This window comes from Globicephala melas, chromosome 15 (genome assembly GCF_963455315.2).
Source record: "Globicephala melas chromosome 15, mGloMel1.2, whole genome shotgun sequence".
Classification (NCBI taxonomy): Eukaryota; Metazoa; Chordata; class Mammalia; order Artiodactyla; family Delphinidae; genus Globicephala; species Globicephala melas.
Genome location: NC_083328.1, coordinates 3,417,160 through 3,440,160, shown reverse-complemented (window position 1 = coordinate 3,440,160; position 23,001 = coordinate 3,417,160). Strand labels below are relative to the sequence as shown.

General features: G+C 54.9%; 1 protein-coding gene across 1 annotated transcript in view; it reads right to left on the bottom strand.

Moving 5' to 3' along the window:
- Nucleotides 1–23,001, bottom strand: part of FOXK1 (forkhead box K1) — a 61,333-nt gene that overhangs the window by 10,474 nt on the left and 27,858 nt on the right. Inside the window, exon 2 of the mRNA XM_030846616.2 lies at nt 8,292–8,477. Within this exon, the coding sequence (XP_030702476.2) occupies nt 8,292–8,477 (186 nt within the window). The remainder of the gene's footprint in view (nt 1–8,291; nt 8,478–23,001) is intronic.

The window sequence follows — 23,001 nt, the reverse complement described above, 5'->3', positions numbered from 1 at the left end:
AGCAGGACGCCTCTGGGCTGAGAACACGCGAGTCAAAGGCGGGCCTCGTGGGTGTGTGTGTGTGTGGGGGGGGGGGTGTCTGGGCGTCTGGGGGGCGTGTCCCACCCTGGGAAACCGACCAAGACACTGAGTGTCCCCCGAGGGAGTTTCCTAGTCCTCTGCAAAGTCCCTGACAATCAGCAAAATAGGAAAGATTCCTACAGCATAAACACACACGTTGCCTCTAGACGGGTGGGGGAGAGGAAATGCCGGGCCCCCTGGGACGCCAGGCTTCAGCGAAGAGCTGCCCGCTGCAGGGGCCCCCCAAGTGCCCGGGGTGGGGAAGCCTGATCTGTGGACGGGGTAAAGCAGCAGGGGCCAAGCAGCCTGGAACTACCCGACGTCACATGATAAACACCGTTCTTCCCACCTTGAGGTTGAAAGTGGTAACGACGTGGGAGACGCACTTTAGGACGTCAGTCACTGACCCCCCCCAACCCCCCTTTTACGGAAAAACAATTCCTAAGTCACATTTCCGTTCAGGCAAGAAGGGCTTCGGGTCAGGAGTGGAGATGGCTCATGGCTGGCCTGTCCTGCCAGTGGCTGCCCTGCATCTGGGCCACTGTCTCACCAGGACAAACATGCCGGGCCCTGGGACAGTCCAGGCCCAGAACATGACTCCTGTGACCGCCCAAGACATACCTGGAACCACTCTGCACCCTGTATTCACAGCAGCCTGACGGAGAGAGAGCGCCCAGGCCCACTGCGAGGGTGAGAGCCTGAGCTGAGAAAAGCAGATCTGACCAGAGGCCACTGTCCCCAGAGACGCGCTGAGCCTCGTCCGGGCTCCTGCCGTGCCCACGGCGTGGCCCTTGCTGCCCCGCTCAGACGCCTGGTGGTCCGGCTCCGGCTGGGCCTCAGCAAAGCGCGCAGGCGGGAGGCTCTGGGTCCTGCCCCTCCCGAGCCAGCCTCCCGGGACGGAAGTCCTGCTGGTCCCGCACCAGAAACATTTTCTTTCGTTGTTACTTGTTTATAAAGCGCTTCAGCCACTTAAAGAAAATCTGCTCATGGCACAATTTGCCTCAAATCGATTCCAAGTTGTAGAAGGGTTTTTCAACAGAAAAAAATTATAATTGAAAAAAACAAGGAAGTGGGAATGGATCTGAAATGGAGGTGGGAACGTGGGCCGCCCAGGCGTGGGGGCAGCGCGGCCCCTCCACCCTGGCCCTGTGCCTCGTTTGCCTGGATGGAGGGCAGCTGGGCCAGACAGGACACGGGGAACACACAGGGGAGGGGCTCGCGGAGGACGCCAGACGGCGGGGAGGGGGTTGCCGGGGAGAAGGCGAAACAAAGCGGCAGGATCACAGATCACAGCCCCGAAGAGGTGAAGGGGCTGCACTCGCAACAGCAGGACACGATTAGAACATCTGGAGGACGAGGAAATGCTCGTATGAGTTTTAAAAAGAGGAGAAATAAAAGTTCAATAAAGGGTGGAAGGAGAAACTTGAGAAAAGCAGAAAAGAGAAAGGGACGGACAGAGGAAGAACAAGGTGGGAAAAGAAGACGAGTACGCAGCGGGAGGGAACGCCACAGAAGAAGATAACTTCCTAGAAATGCAGTAAGTGAGTCTTCAGATCCGAAGGGTCCCATTAAACGTCCAGCCCCCTCCTAGGCACCCCGCTGAGACGGGGCCAGTGCTGCGGATGCCGGAGACCCAAGCCCCCCCCTCCACCGCTCCCAGGGGGACACACCATGTACAAAAGGGCCAGGATCACAGGAGCATCAGACTTCTTAACAGACACGCTCCAAGCTAGAAAGCGACATCAGTTCTGAGCAAAAACGTTTCCAACCTAGAACTCTCTACTCAAGATAAACATCTACCTAGTGTGAATGGAGAATAATGATAATTTTCAGATGTGGAAGTTTTTTTGTTTGTTTGTTTGTTTTCTTGTGGTAGGTGGGCCTCTCACTGTTGTAGCCTCTCCCGTTGCGGAGCACAGGCTCCGGACGCGCAGGCTCAGCGGCCATGGCTCACGGGCCCAGCCGCTCCGCGGCATGTGGGATCTTCCCGGACCGGGGCACGAACCCGTGTCCCCTGCCTCGGCAGGCGGGCTCTCAACCACTGTGCCACCAGGGAAGCCCAGATGTGGAAGTTTTTATTAAAAAATTTGCCTCTCCTGTCCCCTTCCTCAGGACTAGAAGATGTTGTCCAATAAAAGGAAGGAGCAGATCAAGAAAGGGAAGACTGGGGAGCTGGGAGAGAGGGGATGCCCAGGATGGTGTGGAAGATGATCCCAGGGTCAGAGGCGCCCCCCGCACCTCGGGGCCAGGTGGGAGGAGGCCTGGGTCCCAGGTGACGATGTAAATGGGAAGGATGTGCCAGTCGCCCAGGTACCAGGAGACCAAACAGAGAAGGGGCCACTGTAACTCCCGGGAGCGCAGGCCGGGGAGAGGCTGAGCAGTGTAGCCGTCACACAGCCGCACTGAGGCCATCAACCAACACTTCTGATGTGGCCTCGCTGGGCTGATGGGGTGGGAGGAAAAGCCAAGTCCTCCATCCCACAGGAAGTCAGTGTATGATGACCTGAAACTGAGACACCAGAAGGTGAGTAGGTGCCGAGGGGCGTGCGGACAGGCTGGGCGTGGCCAGGGGCTGTTCTGTCCTCACCAGCCCTGCAGAATCTTCCGCTTTCTTAGATCACGTGCACATATTACTTTGATATGAATAAACCTTTAAAAAACACGAATGAAATCAGTACCACCTCTCTCCCTGTGGGCACCTGCTGAACGCGCAGCCCAGCCGTTCTACCCGCTCTGCTGGAGAAGAACCTCCGTCTCCCATCTGCAAAGTGGGGATGGCAAGGCTGTGACACCACACAGCAACACAACACCGCACAGGACCACTGTGGAGGTGAACGGATGTACTGAGCTCCCAGCCCACCGCACAGGTCCGGCGTGTATGTCAGAAACAGCTCTATTTTTTTTTTTTTTTTCCGGTACGCGGGCCTCTCACTGTTGTGGCCTCTCCCGCCGCGGAACACAGGCTCCGGACACGCAGGCTCAGCGGCCATGGCTCATGGGCCCAGCCGCTCCGCGGCATGTGGGATCTTCCCGGACCGGGGCACGAACCCGTGTCCGCTGCATCGGCAGGCGGACTCTCAACCACTGCGCCACCAGGGAAGCCCACAGCTCTATTTTTATCACTGTTCTTAAAATCTTGTGGCTCACGACCCTAACAAGTGTATTTTAACCAAAATAATCAAACCTGAGGGTTTCACGGCCTCAGCACGGACCGTTTAGACACTTCAGAGAGGCGATTTCAGACCCAGGAGACTAAGAAACTGGAAACAGCTGCCTAGCCCTTGGTGGGGAACTGGTCAATCAAATACAGGACACGTCAAACAGTCCACTGTGCAGCCACGAGCGATGCAGTGACACAGAAAGGAGCCCGAGACACAGAGGGACAGGAGAAAAAGCAAGCTGCAGGACATTCTGAGCTCCAAGGGACCTTTCTGGGGAGGGGCCACAAGTACTCACACCCGTCAGACAAGCTCTCGGGCATGTTCAGAGAAGATGCACCTGCAAACGTGGACATCTCTCCAAGAATGTCACTGCACGATTTTTATTTTCTGAAACATTTCAATTTTGTAGAGTGCACGTATATTGTAATATTTCTGTAATCCGGGGGAAAATAAAGGGAAAGAGAGGCCAGTCTCTTAAGAACACCTGTGCTCACTAAGAGACACTCAGTGCTGTGAAATCCCGGGACACTATTTTAAAAGGTTAACTCATTTATGAAACACACCTTGTCCCAGTGAGAACAATAAGCGAACAGGCCTGAGCCCAGAAGTACCAGGTGCATCTCCCTCTGAGGAGAGGGCAGATCCGGGCGGGGGGCCCATGCCTCCCTCAGGTCTTCCTCCAGGCTCTGCCTGCTTCCGGAAACCCAGAGGAGCAATCTGGAAAGGAAGGGCTCTCGGGGGCAGGGCACCCGGCCGGGCCTCGCCCAGAAGGCACACCCCGGAACACATTACACGGCGCCCATCCCCCGAAGACGTGCCCGAGAGCAGGGAAACAGTTGCCCCAATGCACACGAGACTGAAGCACAAGCCCAGTCAGCCTCCCCTCAACAATTTAAAGCCCAAAAACACCCGGGCACGGATGCAGGCAGAAGGAGACTATAAAGGACACGGAGGGCCGCACCCTTCTGTGTAGATGAACCAATTTTTATTTCTCCCAAGTTTTCAGATGGGGAAAGGGACCAGGTGGGTGTGAGTGGGGCTGGGGGGGTGCGAGGGCCACGGGTGCAGATACAGGTGCGGGACCCACTGACGGCGGGTCTCCCAGACCAGCCAGGCAGGGCTCCCCACTGTGCAGGCACCTTCCTCTCTGGGTCACTCGGGGGAACTGAGGCAACGCTGCAGCTGGAAACTTCGCAACAGAATAAATCACTCTCAAGGAAGGATCCAAAGTTTGCCAGAAACACAAAGACCTTCCAACAGCCAACTCGACAACCTCCCAACTCAAGGCACTTAACACTGCAAAGTGAGTTAGGGCTGAATCTCGCGCAGCAGTGAAGCAGGACTGGGCTGGAAGGTCATGGTTAAAAGTGGTTTAGGTTCTGAGGTTGGTTGCTTAATTTTTATTTCCTACAGGGTTCCGCTAACCTTGGCCAAATTCCACAAAACAAATTACTTTTGGTTTTGATCTCTATATTACAAAAATTAAGAAACGCCTTCCTCAAGAAATAGCTTCTAAAAACTTAGTATAAATCAGCTGCTCTCTTTCTGTGCTGCTCCCTTTCTCTGGTTGAATTTCAGCATTTTTCTTAACAAGAGAGTTCATTCATTTTCTGGGTGGAGGACTTCAGGGCAGGGAAAAAACCCCGCAGAACCCGCCCCCGCCCCCGCCCGGCCACCTGGGGAAGGAGGGCGGGGGCGAGTCAGCAGGGAGGGCGGGGCCGCTCCTACAGGTGCAGCCGCTCCCCACACCTCGAGAGGACGGGCGCAGAGCCGGAGGAGGCCGACCCGGGCCGAGGCCTGCGAGCCTCTGCAGCTGAGCCGCCGGGAGAGCGGGCCAACCGGGCAGCGGGCTCAGACGCTCCAAATGGGGACCGCGGCGGGGCGGGGATTGCGTAGGGGGCCACGGGGAGGGGGCGGGCGTAGGGACGGGGACCCGGCCGGGGACCGGGGCGCGGGCCGCTGCCGGCCGGGGTCTCCCAGCCCGCCCTCTTCCCCAGGGACCTGCTATGGGCGACGGGCGCAGGGAGGGTGCCCGGGCGGGGTTGGGGGAGGCAGCTGTTTGTAAACACGCCGGCCCCGCGCCTGCGCCGGGCGCGCAGGAAAAGGATCTGGGCAGCGAAACCTCAAGGGCCTCTGAGGTTTCCAGCGGGCAATCGGATTCCGCGGCGCCAAGATAAACGGATGTAAACAGAAATCCTTTTCTGTGACACTTAAAGGCCCAAGAGTGAAAGAGCCAGTCTCAAAGTTACTACCTTCCCCGCGAAGCTGTTCTACCGGACGAACACCAGAGGCGAGTGCCCCGGCGCCCCAGCGCCCCAACCCCACTCGGGCCCGGGGTCTCCACAGTCACATGGCCGCGACTTCCCAGAACTGCGCAGGGACACCCGCCTCACTCTGCTCAGTGACACCATCTACGCCCCTTTAGAACCGCCGGCGCCTCCTAACACACAGGCGGCCGCAGCACGTGGAGCTGCTGCACTAGCTCAGCCTGCTGGCCACTGTTTTTATTCAAAATGTTACTGGGAATTATATCTATTTTATGAAGACCTCCAGGTACAAACCAAAACATTTTTCTTTCTTAAAAAGCGTCGCCAAAAAAAAAAAAAAGCGTCGATGTGGCTGGATTACGAACTGATTATTCGCAGCCCCAGGCCACGCTAAGGCTGACCTCGGGCTCTGGTTTCACCAGGCGTGTAAGGGCTCCGAGGCCCACCCGGAGGCCCACACGCCTGTCTGGCTCCCTATGGCACGTAAAACACACTTGGCCACTGCTCCTGCAGCCGCTCCGAGGTGCTACTGGATAAAGGTGTCAGCGCATACAAGTTTTATCAGCTTCACTGAGCTAGAATTCACACACTACACAATTCACCCGTTCCGAGTGTACAATTCAGTGGTTTTTAGTGCATCCAGCCTTGTGTGACCATCACCTCATTCCACCACCAGAAAGAAACTCCGTGACAGTGGGCAGCCCACTCCCTTGAACCCCCAGCCCCTGGCAGCCTATCTTCTTTCCCGAAGGATTTGCCCGTTCTGGACATTTCATATCAACAGAATCACACCATGTGTGGTCTCTGGGGACTGGGTGCTTTCACTCTGCATCATGTTTTCGAGGGTCATCCACGTTGTACCGGGTGTCGGCACTTCATCCCTTTTTATGCCGGGATCAGCCTCCACCCTGTGGCTGTAACACATTTTCTCTCCACTCAGCAGCTGATGGACACGTGAGCTGTTTCCACTTTGGGGGCTGCTATGAATAACACTGCCATGAACCCTTGTGGATGAGTTTCCACGGAGACCTCACGACCCAGGGAGCTGCTGGGCGGTTAAGGTAACCCTTTAGCATGTTGAGGACCTGCCAGACTGTATTCCAAAGTGGCTGCTTCATTTTACTACACAAATTTTTTTATCTACACATAAATTATACACATGTAAGTGCGAGAGCATCTTCATAGCACAACTTCATCGTTAACTCCAGTGGGACTCTCATGTTTTAGATTATTTTCAAGGTAGATGTCTGCAAGAACAGTGAGATGGCATGCTAAATTTCGGGTTTGAGAACAGAGCTATTGCTGGAAACCTGAAAAGAACTAAAGAAAAAAAATCTATCTCGTAAATCCCTAAGGACTAAATAAAATAACACACGTCCAGCGGCTGAGCGCAGGGCCTGGCATACAGCGGGTCTCCGTCACTCACTGCTCCTCTTTGGCGTCCCAGACATCTGCGATGTTGGAGGGATTCACTGAGGGAGAAGACGAAGCCCGAGGAGGCTGCAGGGACCTGCCCCCAGTTCTCCCACCAACTGGAGATGCGGCCAGAACCAGAACTCAGGTCCGTGACATTTCAAAGCCGTCCCTGAACCTTCTCTCCGTGAGAGAAACGCGCCCACCCGCTCACTGGCTCGCGAGGAAACTGACTCCGAGCAACTCAGTGCAAATGACTCCACACATCACGGTAGGAAAACAACAGGCAAAAGGGAAACCAATGGTGATGCCATGATTAACCCATCTGTGCTTCTAAGTGTAACCCTTAAAGGTGCAAAACCAGGGACCACGAGCCTGGCTGGTCAGCCAGAGGAGAGACCTGGTAAGACTCAGGGACGCAAAGCTCGAGCTCTGCTGAGAAGTGCTTCTCGGAGTGTGGTTCCCAGAGGCACCCCGGGGCCCCGAGACCATTTCAGGGGGCGTGTGAGGCCGAAACCGGCTTCATGGCGACACCGAGACACGCTCTGCCTCCTCCACGGGCTGACGTTTGACGAAGCCCTGTCCGCGGTGGCGAGCGCAGTGCGTGGCAGGAACCGAGGCCCCAGCACCAAATGCACTGGTGCTCATGGCATCGCCAAGGCCGCACACACCAATAAGGCAAAGGCCAGCTTTGTTTTAAAATGTCCTCAATGAAGCGGTAAACTATTTAGAGTTTATTAAATCTCGATCCTCAAGTCCATGTCGTTCAACATGTTTTACGACAGAAGGGGAAGAAGGCATAGGACCCCTGTTGTCGCAAAAGTACTCGTGCCCCTCAGAGGGGACAGCTCACCAGTCCCCTCCCCAGTCTCTGGCTACACACTTCACCCTCAGACCTGCCCCCAGGGACCCTCTCTGTATAACACGCCAAGGATGAGAAAGTTCGAGGACTTCCCTTTCTTCAAAATCTAGATTAACTTCTAAAACTTTGCAAAGGATTGCTACCAATAAAGTTTAGAAAAACCTAGTCCACCAAATCCTGGTATACAAACACTCCTTTTAAATAGTTTCACTGTCTTTAAAAACTGATACCTAAGCTCGTTTTAAAAGACCCTCGTATATAAAATTTCAAACCGGAAAAGTGACTAATTAAGTAGTGATTCTTCACTTTATAAAAGAATTCTCCAGAGAGTTTATTTAAGTCCTCAGGTCCCTTGATGCACTTAAAATAGTTTCAAAATTTCCATCCATGGGCAATTTTCCAGAAACATACTTGATATCGTATGAAACACAGAACACCCATATCACTTTCCTCTTTCTCGGCCGCGTTCTAAAGCACAGGGCCGTGGCTTCTGCAGAGGCAACCGCAGGAGGGGGCCGGGCCACTCACCTGATGGTGCCAGTCGGGGAGGGGACGGGGCTGACCAGGCTCCGGAGGTCCGGCTCCGGGATGTGGATCTTCAGCGGGGAGATCTGCGGGTAGAGCGGCCGGAGCGGAGACGCCGGGGCCTCCTCCTGATGGTACAGCGACGTGAACTGGATCTTTATCGCCGTGCTGGGGAAGCGGAAGGTGCACCTGCAACGGGAGGGGAGCGGGACGTTAGGTCCAGCAGGGGAGAGGTGTCCCGGCGCGTCTACGCCGCCCGCCGTCACCAGCCAGTGTGCTCTCCGACTACGCCGCGCACATACACGTACCCAAACCTGCGCCCAAACCACACCACCTCCGCTTCCCTCGGGACAGGCCGGCGAGGGCACCGGGCTCCCTCCACCATGCGTGCGACAGCAAGACCTCCAGCCCGGACAGGTCCCCTGGTGTCCCCTCCCACACGGGCTCCAGATGGCCAGCCGGCTTCCTGTCCGCCACACTCGCCTCGTGGATCCAGCACCTCGCAGAGAACGCTCCTTGGGAAACCGAAACGCCACGGTCACCTCCAGGGCAGCTTTTTAATGACAGATGCCCGTCACCCAGAAGATGGAAAGCGAGCGCTGCCTGCAGAGGCGCCAGCGGGGGTCTCGGAGGAAGCGCCTGGAACCCGAGGGTACTGGCTGCCTTCACCGTCCGTTCTGGCCTCACGAGCCCCGAGCCTCGTCTCCTCTACTGGCAAGGGACCGCCCGCCCCAGGCCACTGCAAACCCCAGTCCGTCCCTGTGTGCGCACTGGAACCCAGGGCTCATCTCCCTCCCACAAACTCTGACCTGTAAAGCAGGGCATTACTCGTCAAGCACATCTTCTAAACTGACCAGTTATCCACAAGTTTTAGGCTAACTGTGGCTAGCAGACACAGGGTGCACACCGAAAAGTCCCTGATATTTGGTCCAGTCAGTTCTATTCAATTCAATTCAATTCACTGTCTAAGTAGCCAATTACCTCCCACCTCCCACCCACACAGCAAGCACTGCTTCAATCCAATTCCCTTTTGTCTTATTAAAACAACTTTGGGGCTTCCCTGGTGGCGCAGTCGTTGAGAGTCCGCCTGTCGATGCAGGGGACGCGGGTTCGTGCCCCGGTCCGGAAGGATCCCACATGCCGCGGAGCGGCTGCGCCCGTGAGCCATGGCCGCTGAGCCTGCGCGTCCGGAGCCTGTGCTCCACAACGGGAGAGGCCACAACAGTGAGAGGCCCGCGTACCGCAAAAACAAAAACAAAACAAAACAAACAAAAAAAACTTTGAAGAAACAAGACTGAAGAACAGGCTCTGGGACATGGCAGGTGGTGACCTGGCAGCCCAGCTCCCAGCGGGGGTGCTCGCGAGCCTTCCGCCGGGGAGACCCACCTCTCAGGAAATGACTCAGCAGCACAAGCGTCTACTCTGAGAGCCCCTGCCTGCATCTCACAGGGAAAATCAGGAACTCCAGCTGGCCTCACTGGCCAGTACAGATTCTTCCAGAGACCCAAGCAGAGAGCGGCTGCATGTGGCTGTCCAGGTGGAGCCCTGCAGCAGGCAGTGAGACACCAAGACACCGGGAGCCCCGGCTACCCGGTTTGTATTTCCAAATCCAAAAGCAGAACAGAGGGATCTTCATACTGTGCAACAGAAGCTGTTTTCCTGTTGATGCTGTTTTGCTTCTGGGAAATTCCGCCTAAACACCAAAATGTCAGGGATGCGGGTGGGGAGGTCTGGAATGGCGACATCTTCCCTCCGGTTCTGCTTACAGGGCCGCCCCAGGCTATTTAAAAATCGCCCGCCATCTCCTTCTTGTAAGCCAGTTCAAGAAACGTTTGCTGTCCTTTCCACTTTCTTTAGGTTCCCCACCACCCAATGGAAATCTCCTCCATCAGTCTTTTGGCTAGAAAGTGACGTCACACACATGCCTAAGATGCTTTCTGAGGCCGAGGGTCTCTCCAGACCCAGACGCTGGTCAGCTTTTGTAAGTCAGAGTCAACGTGCATCCCCACCAGGTCCGAGATGGGCCCAGTGTCCCCGAGCCTGGGAACTGGCTGAGGGCTCCACACAGGTGAGCAGAGCGTGGCTGAGGGGAGCTCCACCTGTGAAGGACAGGACTGGCTGAACAGCAGGGGGGTCTGCGCGCACACACACATGCGCGCACACACACACGCACGCACACACACACGCACACACACCTGTTCCACCAGTGCTAGGTAGGAAGGCAGTAGTGCTGACAAACAGTTAAAAAAGAGTTTCTACGTCCCTTTACCATTTGTCTCTTCCTTCAACTGCTGCAAATTAACAAAACAAGCTACGCGTTACTCTCTGCCAGAGGCGCGTGGAGTTCTGACTTCCTGCATGGCACAAGTCCCTGTGTTAACATGAGATCGGACTACAACCTCAAGATCATGTTACAACTACAACTGTCAATACCAGCTAGAAAGAGGTTGTGGCTTCTGGCCTCTGACAGAGGTCACAAGACAGGCAGGGAATCTCAGAAAATGGGGTTTAGGGTGAAGACGAGAAAAGGCACGAGATCCGGAGAGAAGAGCTCTGGGCGGGGGTCAGTGCCTGCCTGGCCCTGGGCTGAGGGGGCAGATGCCGGGGAGAATCGTCAGGCCCCCTTCCCTCTGCTTCCCAGCCTGACTTCTGCTGTGGGACCACCTGCTGTAACCCCTCTGCAGCCCTGGATGCTCTGGGCAGGAGAGATCACCTCCAAGACGCTTTCCGGTTCAAATCCAAGACGCTAGACAGACAGCACATGCACACAGACTGGGGTTTCAGTGAAACAAAGCACAGCGTTTTATAGGTCAGGGATTTGGGCATGTCATCAGTGGCAAAGTCTACTGCCATCCATAACTGATAGCAGCAGGACAGTTTCCTACTGGAACGGTGATTTTCCAACTAAGGTTTAACCATGAACATTTTCACATTAGTTACAGCAACAGCTATTTCAAAAGCATCTCCTGACTCACTCTTCCAAAAATTATCCTGAGGCAGCTGATCTACCCAGGAGGAGGAGAAAATACCAGGAAGCTGCTTAATTTTAAACAGATGCCTCCCCAGGGTGCCCACCGAGTTTGCCAACTGTTACTTCTCTCCCTGGAACATTTTCGTTCTGGTTTAGGGCCCTGGCTGGAGCTTTAATGAGCGTGTTCTGCAATTAGAGCTACTCTCCTGAAGGCACTCCACATTCAGGCTGGACCCAAGCGCACTCTGCCCGTGTGTCGGGGTTCCTGCCGGAGGTGGGGATGCGCGCTGGAAACCACCGCCCACCAGCCCAAGGGAGGCTCCGTGCAAGCGCCCGAGCTCTGCACAGAATTCTCGCCCTGCTTTGCAGAGGCGACAGTAGTCTGGTGGCTGCCCGGCGGGGGTGGGGGTCCTGCAGACGGGCGCGGGGCTTCCTTCCTTCGGAGGCGATGCGAACGCCCAACCACCGGCTGGCAGCAGCTGCACGATTCCCCGGGTCTCCTGAAAACCACTGGCCTGGACGATCCGAGTGGGTTCTGCGTGCAGTGTGTGAGCTGCACCCAATCGAGCTGTTTTTATTTTTTCATATACATTTATTTATTTAGTTTTGGCTGCGCTGGGTCTTCGCTGCAGCGCGCGGGCTTCTCACTGCGGTGGAATCAAGCTGTTTTTTCAAACGCTCTTGCCCTGAAGCTCCTACGCCCAGGCCCGCTCTAGTCTGGGAGCGTGCAGAAGCCTGCGCTCCTGGAAACTGGGCCAAACTGGTATTGCCTCGGTTTCCTGTGAAGCTGCCCTGTTGAGCGTCAGCTCAGAGATCCCTGCATGAAGGCTGGTCTGGCCCCGCTCGGCCACTCATGAGCCTCAGGGACTCGGGCTGTCACCCACCTTCACTCCCATCTCGTCCTTAGGGAGGAAGCCCCCCACCGGCCTCACCAACAGGAAGTTGTCAGAAAAGAAACATAATTTCCCTGTCGTCATTCAGTCCTCACAGAGAGGACATGGACCACCTGTGTCCCCGGGACGGGAGGGGGCGCCACCGTGGCCACCCACGGGCTGCAGCCCCAAAAGGCACCTCCAGGGAAAAACAAGGACCCTGGACAAGTAAATGTGACACAAAAGAAAACTTCACAAGGAAGGCTGGGTGACAGGCTTGAAAACACCTCCCGGAAAAGACCAAGAAAATACAAGAAAACTTTGGAGGCTCAGTCCAGGAGGGAGAATCACTCTGCAAAGGACGCCCTTCCTCAGGCAGCGATGGGGAGGGCGGCCCGGGACCCTGCTTCGTGGCCGGCACAGAACTGCCGCTGGCCAGGAGTCGCCAGGCGGTCACACAGTTTGAAGTACAGGGTGCTGCCTCGTCAGAGGGCAAGGATGGGAGTGCTGCAGGCTAGAAATCTAGTCACCTTCCCTGTGCCGGGTCCAGCGGTCCCCCGAGATACCCAAGAGCGAAGCCTGTGTGCCCAGGATGCCACAAGCTTCAGGGGGACCATGGGGACCGGCGCCCGGGGCAGGAAACGATGCCACCGAGCCTGCAGCCTCAGTGGCCTCAAAGGAGCCACGACTCGGGTGAGACAGGCAGAGAGGCCCCAGCCCAACGGCAGAAAAGACCAGAGCAGGGTTTTCAAGAGTGAAACCCGCCCCCAGAGACCCTTGCTGTGCATCTGACCTGCGGATGTGACAGAGACAACATGCTCGGAGACTCCGGAGGGGGAGCAGCCCCAACCTGGCCTGCGAGGAGGCGTGACCGTCCCTCCCCCACCTGCCCGGCCTGGGGCACCGCCAGGAAGCACAGCAGCGTCGTCTCCGGAGCACCTCGGAGGAGGCCGGCGGACACAGAACCCTCCACGTGCAGACACAGGGCCGCCGGGCGGGCCCCCCGGAACCTGCCCCTTTGGGGAGTGCCTCTGAGAGCAGGGCGGCTGTGACCAGTGAGTGTGCGTCCCACTCCTCCCTTTTCCAGACAGGAGCTGGGACCGCCTTCCTCTGCTTCTCCTCGGCACAGCGCTTCACAGATCCACCACTCGGGGCACCCTGATGCGGGGACGCACACGTAACAGAGACCCTGGACCTCCGCGATGCGGTCACCAGGTGGGACTTGGGCCGCCTCCCTTGACAACGGGGATGAGTGGTTTTTATGTCAGAATAAGGGTCACAACCACGTGGGGGGCTGAAAGGGCAGACTACGATAGAGATGGCTAGTCCCCTGGACGTGCACCCTCTTCTGCTTCGACACTGAACTCGTTTCAGCTGGACACACGGCTGCCCGACTAAGGACGACGCTTCTCTGCCTCTTGTGAAACCACGAGACTGTGCTGGTTCGCGGGATGCGAGGGTTCGTGCCCTTAAGAGGAAGAGAGTGTCTTCCTCACTTCTTCCCTTCCTATGGCCAGAATGTGGGTGCGATGGCAGGAGCTGGAGCAGCCGTGGTGGGCCGTAAAATGGACACTGGGTAACAGAGCAACAGGACAGAAGAGCCTGGAGCTGCCATGTCAGATTACACTGGGACTGTTATACGCAAAAGAAATCCACCTCCCTTGCTATCCTGACCTTCGTTACAAAAACCAAACCTCTGTTCTAATTCTAAACAGCTAAAGAGCTCCCCTGTGAGGAACAGCTGAATTCCACAGTGCACATTCATGGAGGAGTATCATGCAGCCATTTGAAAAGGATGCCTTACAGGACTGTTTGTCTCTGGGCAAATCTCTTAATGCATCTGATCTGTTCTCATCAGGAAAATTGGGGTATTTATGGTGTGTACTGTGTAGGGTACCCTACTGTGTAGGATACACACACAAGGCGTGTGAGTATCAAATGAAATAAGCAAAGTAGTTAGAAGCTCACACAGTACCTAACAGGCAATAAGCACTCACGGAAACGGGCCCACGGAGGAACATTAAAAATGCTGATGACACAATGACAAGTGAAAACGGCAGAGACTAAACGGTCCAGCATTGCGGCTAAAGGCCTGGGATTTGAAATCAGACAGGCCTGGTTTGAGAATGGGCCGCTGGGACACCGCTGGGACGCTGTGGGGGAACTGGGGCGAGTGGCTGAATGTAAGGCCCCTCCCTGGTAAACCAGAGACAGACAGGCAGGCCTGGGGCAGCAGGAGCCCTGGGGCAGGCGAGGCGGGCACAGCAAGCGGCGATGACACCGGCTTCAGTCATTCTTGCAAACATCCCCGGGGTAAGAGTGGTATTGCCGGAGACCTAGAGTCTTTCAAAATGTTTTTTAAATGTTGTAACCGTGTCCTTTAAGAAGTGAAAGACTCAAGAATAGGGGGAAAAAGCTGTTACACATTTGATGACCAGTATGTTCAAATTTTGAAAATAACCACAACCTAGTAGTGGAAAAATGGTCAGGCTCGGGGGCCAGCTGACAGCCAGCGGCCCCGCCCTCCCCCGCAGGCGTGTTCTAGGCCGGCAGGCGGCTTTTCCGGGTGGGCCCCCCCGACAACAAGCAACCCGCATTTACAGAAGGTCTGCAACTGGCACACCAGAGGCTCCGAGTTTTGTAAGAACTCCAAAGAACAATAAGACAGTTCAGGAAATGGTTTTGAAAAACCTTTTACACACACAGTCCCCAAATCCAAGGATTCTGATCATCTTAAGTGTTTTTAACCTAAAATATCTCTTTCTATTAAAAACGTAATACATTTTGCTAGAACGTCTTTAAAAAACAAAACCCAAAAGCAGAACCGAGCAGAGGAGGCTGGAGGCTGCAGAGGCCATAGTTCACTGCTGTGCTGGGAAGCCGTGCAGACCGGCGAGGGGTGAGCACGTGATCCAAACACAAGCTCCAGCCAGGAAGAGGGAACGAAGCCAGGAGCCCAGGCCCCGGGAAGGCGGGGCGATGACCGTCCTGACCAGGCAGCAGCTCTGCAGGGTCCCAGACACAACAGCAAAACCTCAAGTCATCCTACTCCAAAAAAAACTGACGTGTGCTGGTGTGAGAGGCCCTCGTCCCCCCTCCTCGAACCAAGGCTACCCTCAGCCTGGACCTCAGACACAGAGGGTCCCAGCAGAGCCACACAGGGTCAGGCACCCTGGGGAGGAACCCAAGCCATCTGCCCAGGGACACTCTTATCCCTCAGGGGGGAAGCATCAGGTTTAAGACAAGCAAACAAAAAATGACTGTGGAAGTCGAGCTCCCAAGCTTTACAGTTTGGAAACTCAAATGGGGCAGAAAGTCCAATATATCTGAAAAAGCAAATACCTTCCAGATTTGCCTGAAAAACATCAAAGGTTATCCAGTTGGGTGAATGGAGGAACTACAAAGCTCAGAATTCCACTTCAAATGTTCTGGCTTCCTAAGGTTCACTGCCAAATGAACGGGCACTGCAGAGGGACATCCCGCACTGGGTGGCTCAAGTGTGGACCACAAGGCCGGGCTCTCCAGGGATGGAGCTTCAGACACAGCACCGCCGCTGGGATGGACACGGCGACAGCAGAGCTCGCGGGCGACGGGCTGCCACCAAGCATAGCGCCTGGCCTCGTACCAGCAGACCCACATTCTTCAAGATTCTGTCCCCAAAGGCCACCCCCTGTACGGAGCCCACCTCAAGGGCCCCTGCTTATCCCTGCCGGGCTTCCCAGACCACGGGCTCCCAGAGGGAAGTGTCACCTCTGCCGCTGCCTGTCCCCTCCATGCTGCACACACACACTCTGGTGCACACGGCCAGGAGCTCACCACGCTCCCTGTCTCTGTGTAACTTAGTCTATCGGGAGGTAAAGGCGGGTGTGAGGCAGGAGAGCGATTCCTTCCACATGGGTGAGGCACCCCCAGAGGGTGTCGGCTGAAACCCAGCGGCCAGACCACAGGGAAACAATCAGACTTTTCTGACCCTGGGTTAACCTTGCAAGGACATCGACAACATGCCTTCTCTGTGTTTAGCAGAATCACTCAGCCAGAGAATCAGAGGACAGCTGGCATCCCTGCATCTCACACAGAGGGCGGGGGCCACTGACTTCTCCGCTCAAATCCACGTCCACAGTTTTTAACGGAGAGAGACTCGTGTTAAAATGGGAGCGTCTGCTGGCAGCCCGACCACCACCTGCGAGCTGCAGACACTCCGCGTGCAGAGCCCAGCCGGCCACCAGGTCAAGTGCCACTGAAGATGGGTGGGGCGGGTACTACAGTGGTCTGTGCAGTGATGAACACTGGCCCATTCCGACACTAACCTGATCTGAAGTCAGATGCCAAGATTATCTCCATATTACACATAGCTTCTCCCTCCCGAGGAAGGGGTGTCTAGGCACGAACATGAAGACCCAGGAAAGAGCCAGGTGTGACGCAACAAAGACTAGCATGAAATAAGTAATAACCGCATTTACACTTAAACATTCCACCCAGAGAGCAGCAGTAACGTGCTGACCTCAGGTCGGGGACCGCCCCCTCCTGTGAGAGGATGCGGATGTGGCATTAGGAACCTCAGACTGGTCGGGGCTGTCAGCCGCTGCCGGGGCGTTAACACGTCCAGTTACCCAATCTGCAAAACTGAGTCTATTGCCTAAACGTTAATCAACGTGAAATTCAATAATATAACATAATGCAACACAATGTAATGACAATAATAATTAAAAAGCACTGGCTATTACATGTGCCGGGAAGCCATGCACTGAGCAGGTTAAGTATATCGACTAACCAGAATATTCCATTTCTCTGGACACTCGAGATATATTTAAATACGTGTATTTTAAGGACATTATGGTAAGGGCACCGCGCTAACACAGCGCCTATAAATTTGAGGGGCAGAAAGAAAAGGCTCCAGGACAGGGCGGCTGTTGCACTGGGGAGGGGGGGGAGAAACAAGAAGACAGCAGAAATCTGCTCTGCACGTTTATTTTCTGGGTCCTGGCAAGGCCCGAGTTCAATTCTGTTAAACTCGGCCAAGGAAACGCTTCAGAAGCTGAAGGCAGAGCCCAGGAGGCCCTGCCAGAAAGGCGTGGCCACCGCCCACCGCGGGGGGGGGGGGGGGCGGGGGCGGGCGCGCTGCCAGAAAGGCGTGGCCACCACCGCTGCCAACGCCTACCGCGAGGGGGGGCGGGGGGGAGCGCGTCCTTCCTGAGTGCACCGCTCCAGGCAAACCCACGAGCCTCCTACCCAGGCATTACCGCCCAAACCAAGACCTTCCTTTCGATACCAGCCTCGGACATACAGCAAAGCTCGAGACGGGACCCCAAACACAAACCTCAGCTCCGCCTCCAAAGAGAGCAAACAGCCTTTGCTGTTAAGGAAAAAGAAGGGAACAAAGTTCCATTTGTCGGAACACAACAGGAACCGTGTGTGCAGCCCGGCTCGGCCCCCCTTCCTAATTTGGGAAATCCGACAGGCACCCTCGGAAACCAGACGGAGCGGCCCTGCACAGAGGCTGGGGAGAGCGGGCGGCTCCCCTGCCCCCCACCCCGAACACCGCACGAGGCGTCCAGCCCACTTCCCTGAAGAACCGAAACCGTGAAAGCTGTGGAAGCGCCCGGGGAGGTATCGCAGTCGACAGAAGTGGAGAAAACCTTGCCTCCTGCCGAGGCCGAGGCCGAGTGGGATGGAAGCCCACCGCCCTCGCCCTCGTTCCCAGGGCAGCCCTGCTGATGTCAACACACAGCTCCCCTCTGTCCTCCCCAACGGGGCGGGGGTCCAAGGGCCTCCCTGCCGGGGAGCTGGGGGTGTTTCCCCAGGGCAGCTCCCACACCCAAAGGAACCCGGGCTTCACGGGGGGAGCCGATCACGGGGCCGCCAGGGGAAGGCTGGTGAGCGGAGTTCCGCCAGGCAAGTTTCCATAACTTCCTTGTAAATCAGGTCTTTGAGGGAGGCCCGTGAAAACCTCCTGTGCTGTAATGAGCGAACTCCAGGCCGTCAGTCAGCTCCCCACACGACACTGAGTCTGCCCACGGCCAGCACCGTGGCCCTGCTCTCAGCACAGTCACCACTGGGGGCTCCAGACGTCCTCTGGCCGAGATTTCAGGGGAAACCTACTCACAGAGCACTCCCTTCAGTAAGGAAGTACCGCCAACGAACGTCAGAGGCTACAGTGAGAACCCGGGCACCGCTTCCCAGGGTTTCTAGAACCACACACCTTGGATAGTCCCTGCAGCAGGGACACTGGGAAGGACAGAGGACACAGACCGCAGCCCACCTCGTGGGGCTTGTCTTCGGGCAGCAACGGAGGCGACATCAAATGTTCACTCGGACACCCCCCCCCCGGACACGACCAAGCCCCAGGCCCAGGGCCTAACCCAGGTCACCTCTCCCACGAGGTCCCTGTCAGCCAGGATGGGGGCGCAGGCGGCAGAGCGGCCACAGCACTCACAGCTAAGCTCAGTTCCCCTGGGGAGGGTCCGCGCAGGTCCCAGCTCCCGCAGGAGAAAGGGCTGCGTTGCTGTTTAAGAAGTCTAATTCTGAAATGAAAACTGAACGGACGGCTCTCATCGTCCTCCTTATTTTTCAGTTGTTCCCCGGTTTTCCTGTCCTCCTTCAACGGAAATCTAGGGGAGCATCCAGTCCATCTCTTCCGCAAAGTCCAAGGTGAGCTGCGGTACTCACACCTTTTCAAGTCAATTACTTTCATGACGTTGAACGTGGGTCACTACTAAAGGGAGAAGAAACAGACCACGCAACACAGAGGCCTGATTCCAGGTGTGCCGTGGACGCAGCAGCGAGGAGGAGAGCCATCCTTCAAGGACTCCGCGGTCGTCTACTGATGGGAAGCAGGTTTTTTTCTTTTTTCTAAGGGCCAACTCAGGGAAGATTTAAATATTCAGAGGCTTTTTTACAATTAAAAATTAAAATAATATTAAATTCCGTGCAGAAACCCATACGTTCACCAGATGCTGGGCTGGAGCACACGAGCCCACCTGTGGGTCAGGAACTCTTATCACTCAACTTTTCTGCCTGCATCGCCCATCAGGACAATGTCTTGGCATCACCACCTAATTACGCACACTTGCTTACTTCTTTATGAACTATATTCGTGATGCCGTCTGCTAATATACACTTGATGAAACATGACACATACACTTTAAAAGGAGAAGATTAACAATAACCGAATGGAAGTTCTGACGTTACCTCCTGCACCCCGTGGACTCTGCTCCCGGGTGACAGGTCAGCCTCAAGGGCTTTCTGCCACTTCCCACCTCTCCCGCCACCAGGCCAGCAGGACATACTGGGCGAAACCCCACAACAAACCGGGTCCTTGCTCAGCTTAGAAACAGCCCACAGCTCTTGGGAGACAATGCAGACTTCGGGCCCCGCCAGCCTCTCCGATGCCACCCTGCTCCCTCCCATGCCCCCTCACCAGGCCTCCTGGCACTAGCGGCCTTGCTCAGAGAGGTCGCCTCCGACCTCGACGCACAGCAGGCCTCCGTCCTCCCTCGGGGCACTCAGGCAGCTCCCTCCCAGGACAGGGCCTAGGCCTCCTGCTGGCTGTCATATGCCAGGAGAGGCGAGACGGAGAGACAGGAAAACTGCCTCTGAGCTACCAGCTGCAGAGACTCGCAGGTCAGGGGCTGGCATCAATCTCACTCTCAAAGTTTAAGAAAATTCTTTATGTGATTTGTTTATTGATTTATTGATTTATGGCTGCGTTGGGTCTGCGTTGCTGCACGTGGGCTTTCTCTAGTTACAGCGAGCGGGGTCTGCTCTTTGTTGCGGTGCGCGGGCTTCTTGTTGCGGTGGCTTCTCTTGTTGCGGAGCACGGGCTCTAGGCGCGTGGGCTTCAGTAGTTGTGGCACGGGGGCTAGGAGTTGTGGCACACGGGCTCAGGTGCTCTGCAGCATGTGGGATCTTCCCAGCCACCGTCTCACCAAGGCTGCTGGAGGGGGTTACACCCTCGTCAGAGGCCATGAAGCCGCAAGGGCCTCCCGGGAAATTCTGGTGGGATTTTCCATCCACTTCAACAGCACACACAATGCAAGGCCTCCACAGAGCTGAGGAACCCGTGTTAATCTGGGGCGGCTTCATAATAAAGCACAGCTAGATTTCGACAGAGACCTACTTCAAGGCAGCAATAACAGCACCCGGAGTTTCACAGCAGAAAGCTGTTAATTAAATGGACAACTCTGAAAGCAACAATGATGACAACAGAATAAAAAGTAAGTCTCAGATATGCAACACCTCTATGGAGAAAAATTATAAAACTTAATTAAAGGACAAAAAAAGACCTACCTGAATGGGAAGACAGGTCACACAGCTTGTAACAGTTTACAGCAGGTTTGTCTAATCCTGTTGGCGGGGAGGAAGGGCGCTGAAATGGGTGGCAGGATGAGGTGGTACCACGGCGAGTGAGGCGGCTGATTCACGAGGTCTGGCTCAGCCACCAAGCCGCGGTGGAGACCAGCCCCCGCCAACCGCACCATCCCCCCGGAGGGCGGGGACACAGTATGTCCCCACCCAGGACAGGAGGCTCACACCGCCCCACTGAGGACCAGAGAACACATGCCGTCCACGCCAAGGACAGGGGACACAGGCTGTGCCCACTGAGGGGCTAGGACACATGTCATTCTCAATGAGGACTCGGGGACACACAGGCCAGTGCAGAGAGCCAGCAGCAAGGGTGGGAGCAACACGGGTGCACCTGCGCTCGCCCTCAGCATCAGCGGTAGCCACATGGAAATAATAGGGGGTGTCCCCCCTTCTCCCAGAGCCATGTCAGAGGAGTGCTAGTAAAATACTGGATTTAAATAAGATCCAAAGTCTTCAAAGATTATACCCCAAATGTGCAGATTTCAATTACGAGGAAAATCTCAAACAAAATGAGAAAAGGCGTCAACAGACACCAACACAGGGTGACCCTGGTGTCAGAATTATCTTTCCAGGACTTTAGAGCAGCCATTATAAAAACTCCAATGAGCAATTATAAGAAATAGAAAATCTCAGTAAAGAGAAGATATAAGGAGGAACCAAAGGGAATTTTAGAACTAAAATAAAATATAATAACTGAAACAAATATTCAGTGACTAGGCTCAAACAGAATGAAAAGAACAGAGAAAGTAATCAGTGAACTCAAAGCTAGAACAATAAAAATTACCCAACCTGAACCACAAAGAGAAAAGAGACTGAAATAAATGACTGGAGTCTCAGGGGCCCACGGGACTACAACAAAAGGTCTAACCTTCATGTTATCCAAGTCGCAGAAGGAGAACAGAAACTGGGTGGGGTAAAAAAAATAGCTGAAAATTCCCCAAATTTGGGAATAAAGTAAACTTACAGATTGAAGAAGATGACTGAACCCCAAACAGGATAAACTCAAAGAAATCCACACCAACCTTCTGAAAACTGAAGACAAAGAAAATGTCTTAAAAGCAGCCAGAGAGAAATGATATATTATCTATGGGAGGAAAACAATTCAAAATTCAAAAAAAAAAAAAAAAAAGGCACCTAGGGCTTGATGAAGGCATGACACCAAAAGCATGATCTATAAAAGAAGAAAAAAAAAATCAAACTGGATTTTGTCAACACTAAAAACTCTTGCTGTACAAACAGCCCATCAGAGGAGGACGACAAGCTTCCAGCTGAGAGAAGGAATGTCAAACCATACATCGCACAAAGGACCATCCAGAACGTGTAAAGAACTCTCAAAACCCAACAGTAAAAAACAAACAATTCAGTTAGAAAGTGGACAAAAGGTACGAAGGGACACTTCACTGCAGAGGACACCCAGGTGGCAAATAAGCACACGGACAGACGTGCACAGCACCACCAGCCAATCGGGAAGTGCAGAGTGATGGCGACGCACCTAGAAGAGTAGCTAAGATAGAAAGCAGCCACACCACCAGGTGCCGGCGAGAAGCCGGGTCTCCCCTGCCCTGGGGCTGGGCATGGAAAACGGCACAGCCCCCGTGGGAGATGAGTTAGCAGCTAAACATACCCTGATGATGCAACTGATCAACTGCACTCCTGGGCATTTATCCCAGAGAAAGGAAGATTACGTCTACTCTAAACCTGCCCGTGATGTTCAAAGCAGCTCTATCTGTAGGAACCAAACACTTTGCTGAGCCACTGTGTCCCTCAGGAAACACAGGTGGAACCCACACAGTGGGATACTGATTACTCAGCAATAAAAAGGAACGAACTACTGCCCCACACAGCCTGGATGGAAGGCATGATGCCGAGCCTGGAAAAGCCAAACTCCCATTTATGTCGCATCTCAAAATGACAAAGTCACAGAGACAGAGAACAGATTCGTGGCTGCCAGGGGTTTCGGGGCGGGGGGCGGTTAGGTGTGACAAGCGCAGGGGAGAACTGGGTGGTGGGGTGAGAGCCATGTGTCTTGGAGGAGGTGGTGATCACACAGATCTACATGTGTGGTAACATGACAAAGAAGGACACACACCTCGTGCCAACGTCAGTTTCCTGGCTTTGATACCTTCCTACAGTCATGTAAGCTGTAACTAGTAGGGGGAAGCGGGTGAGGTATACAGGGGACCTCTGGGAACGTGCTTAGAACTTCCTGTGAACCTATCAAAGTAACAAGTGCACCTGTGGAGCTGGAGCCCATTGTGGAAAGCCATGTAACGACGGGGTCTCACATGGGCAGCAACCCACACTCCACCCTGGACTATAACACGTGCGGAGGGCATTCGCTCCCCTTTATGTCAAAACTGAGTTATCATGTAGAAGGAATAAAAAACCTTACAGCTGGTTCACTCACATACAACAGTGTCTGCAGACGCTCGTGAAGAGAAGGTGAAGGTAAAGATGCTGAATAATGCACCGCGTTTGCGACAGAAGAAACAAAACAACACCTGAC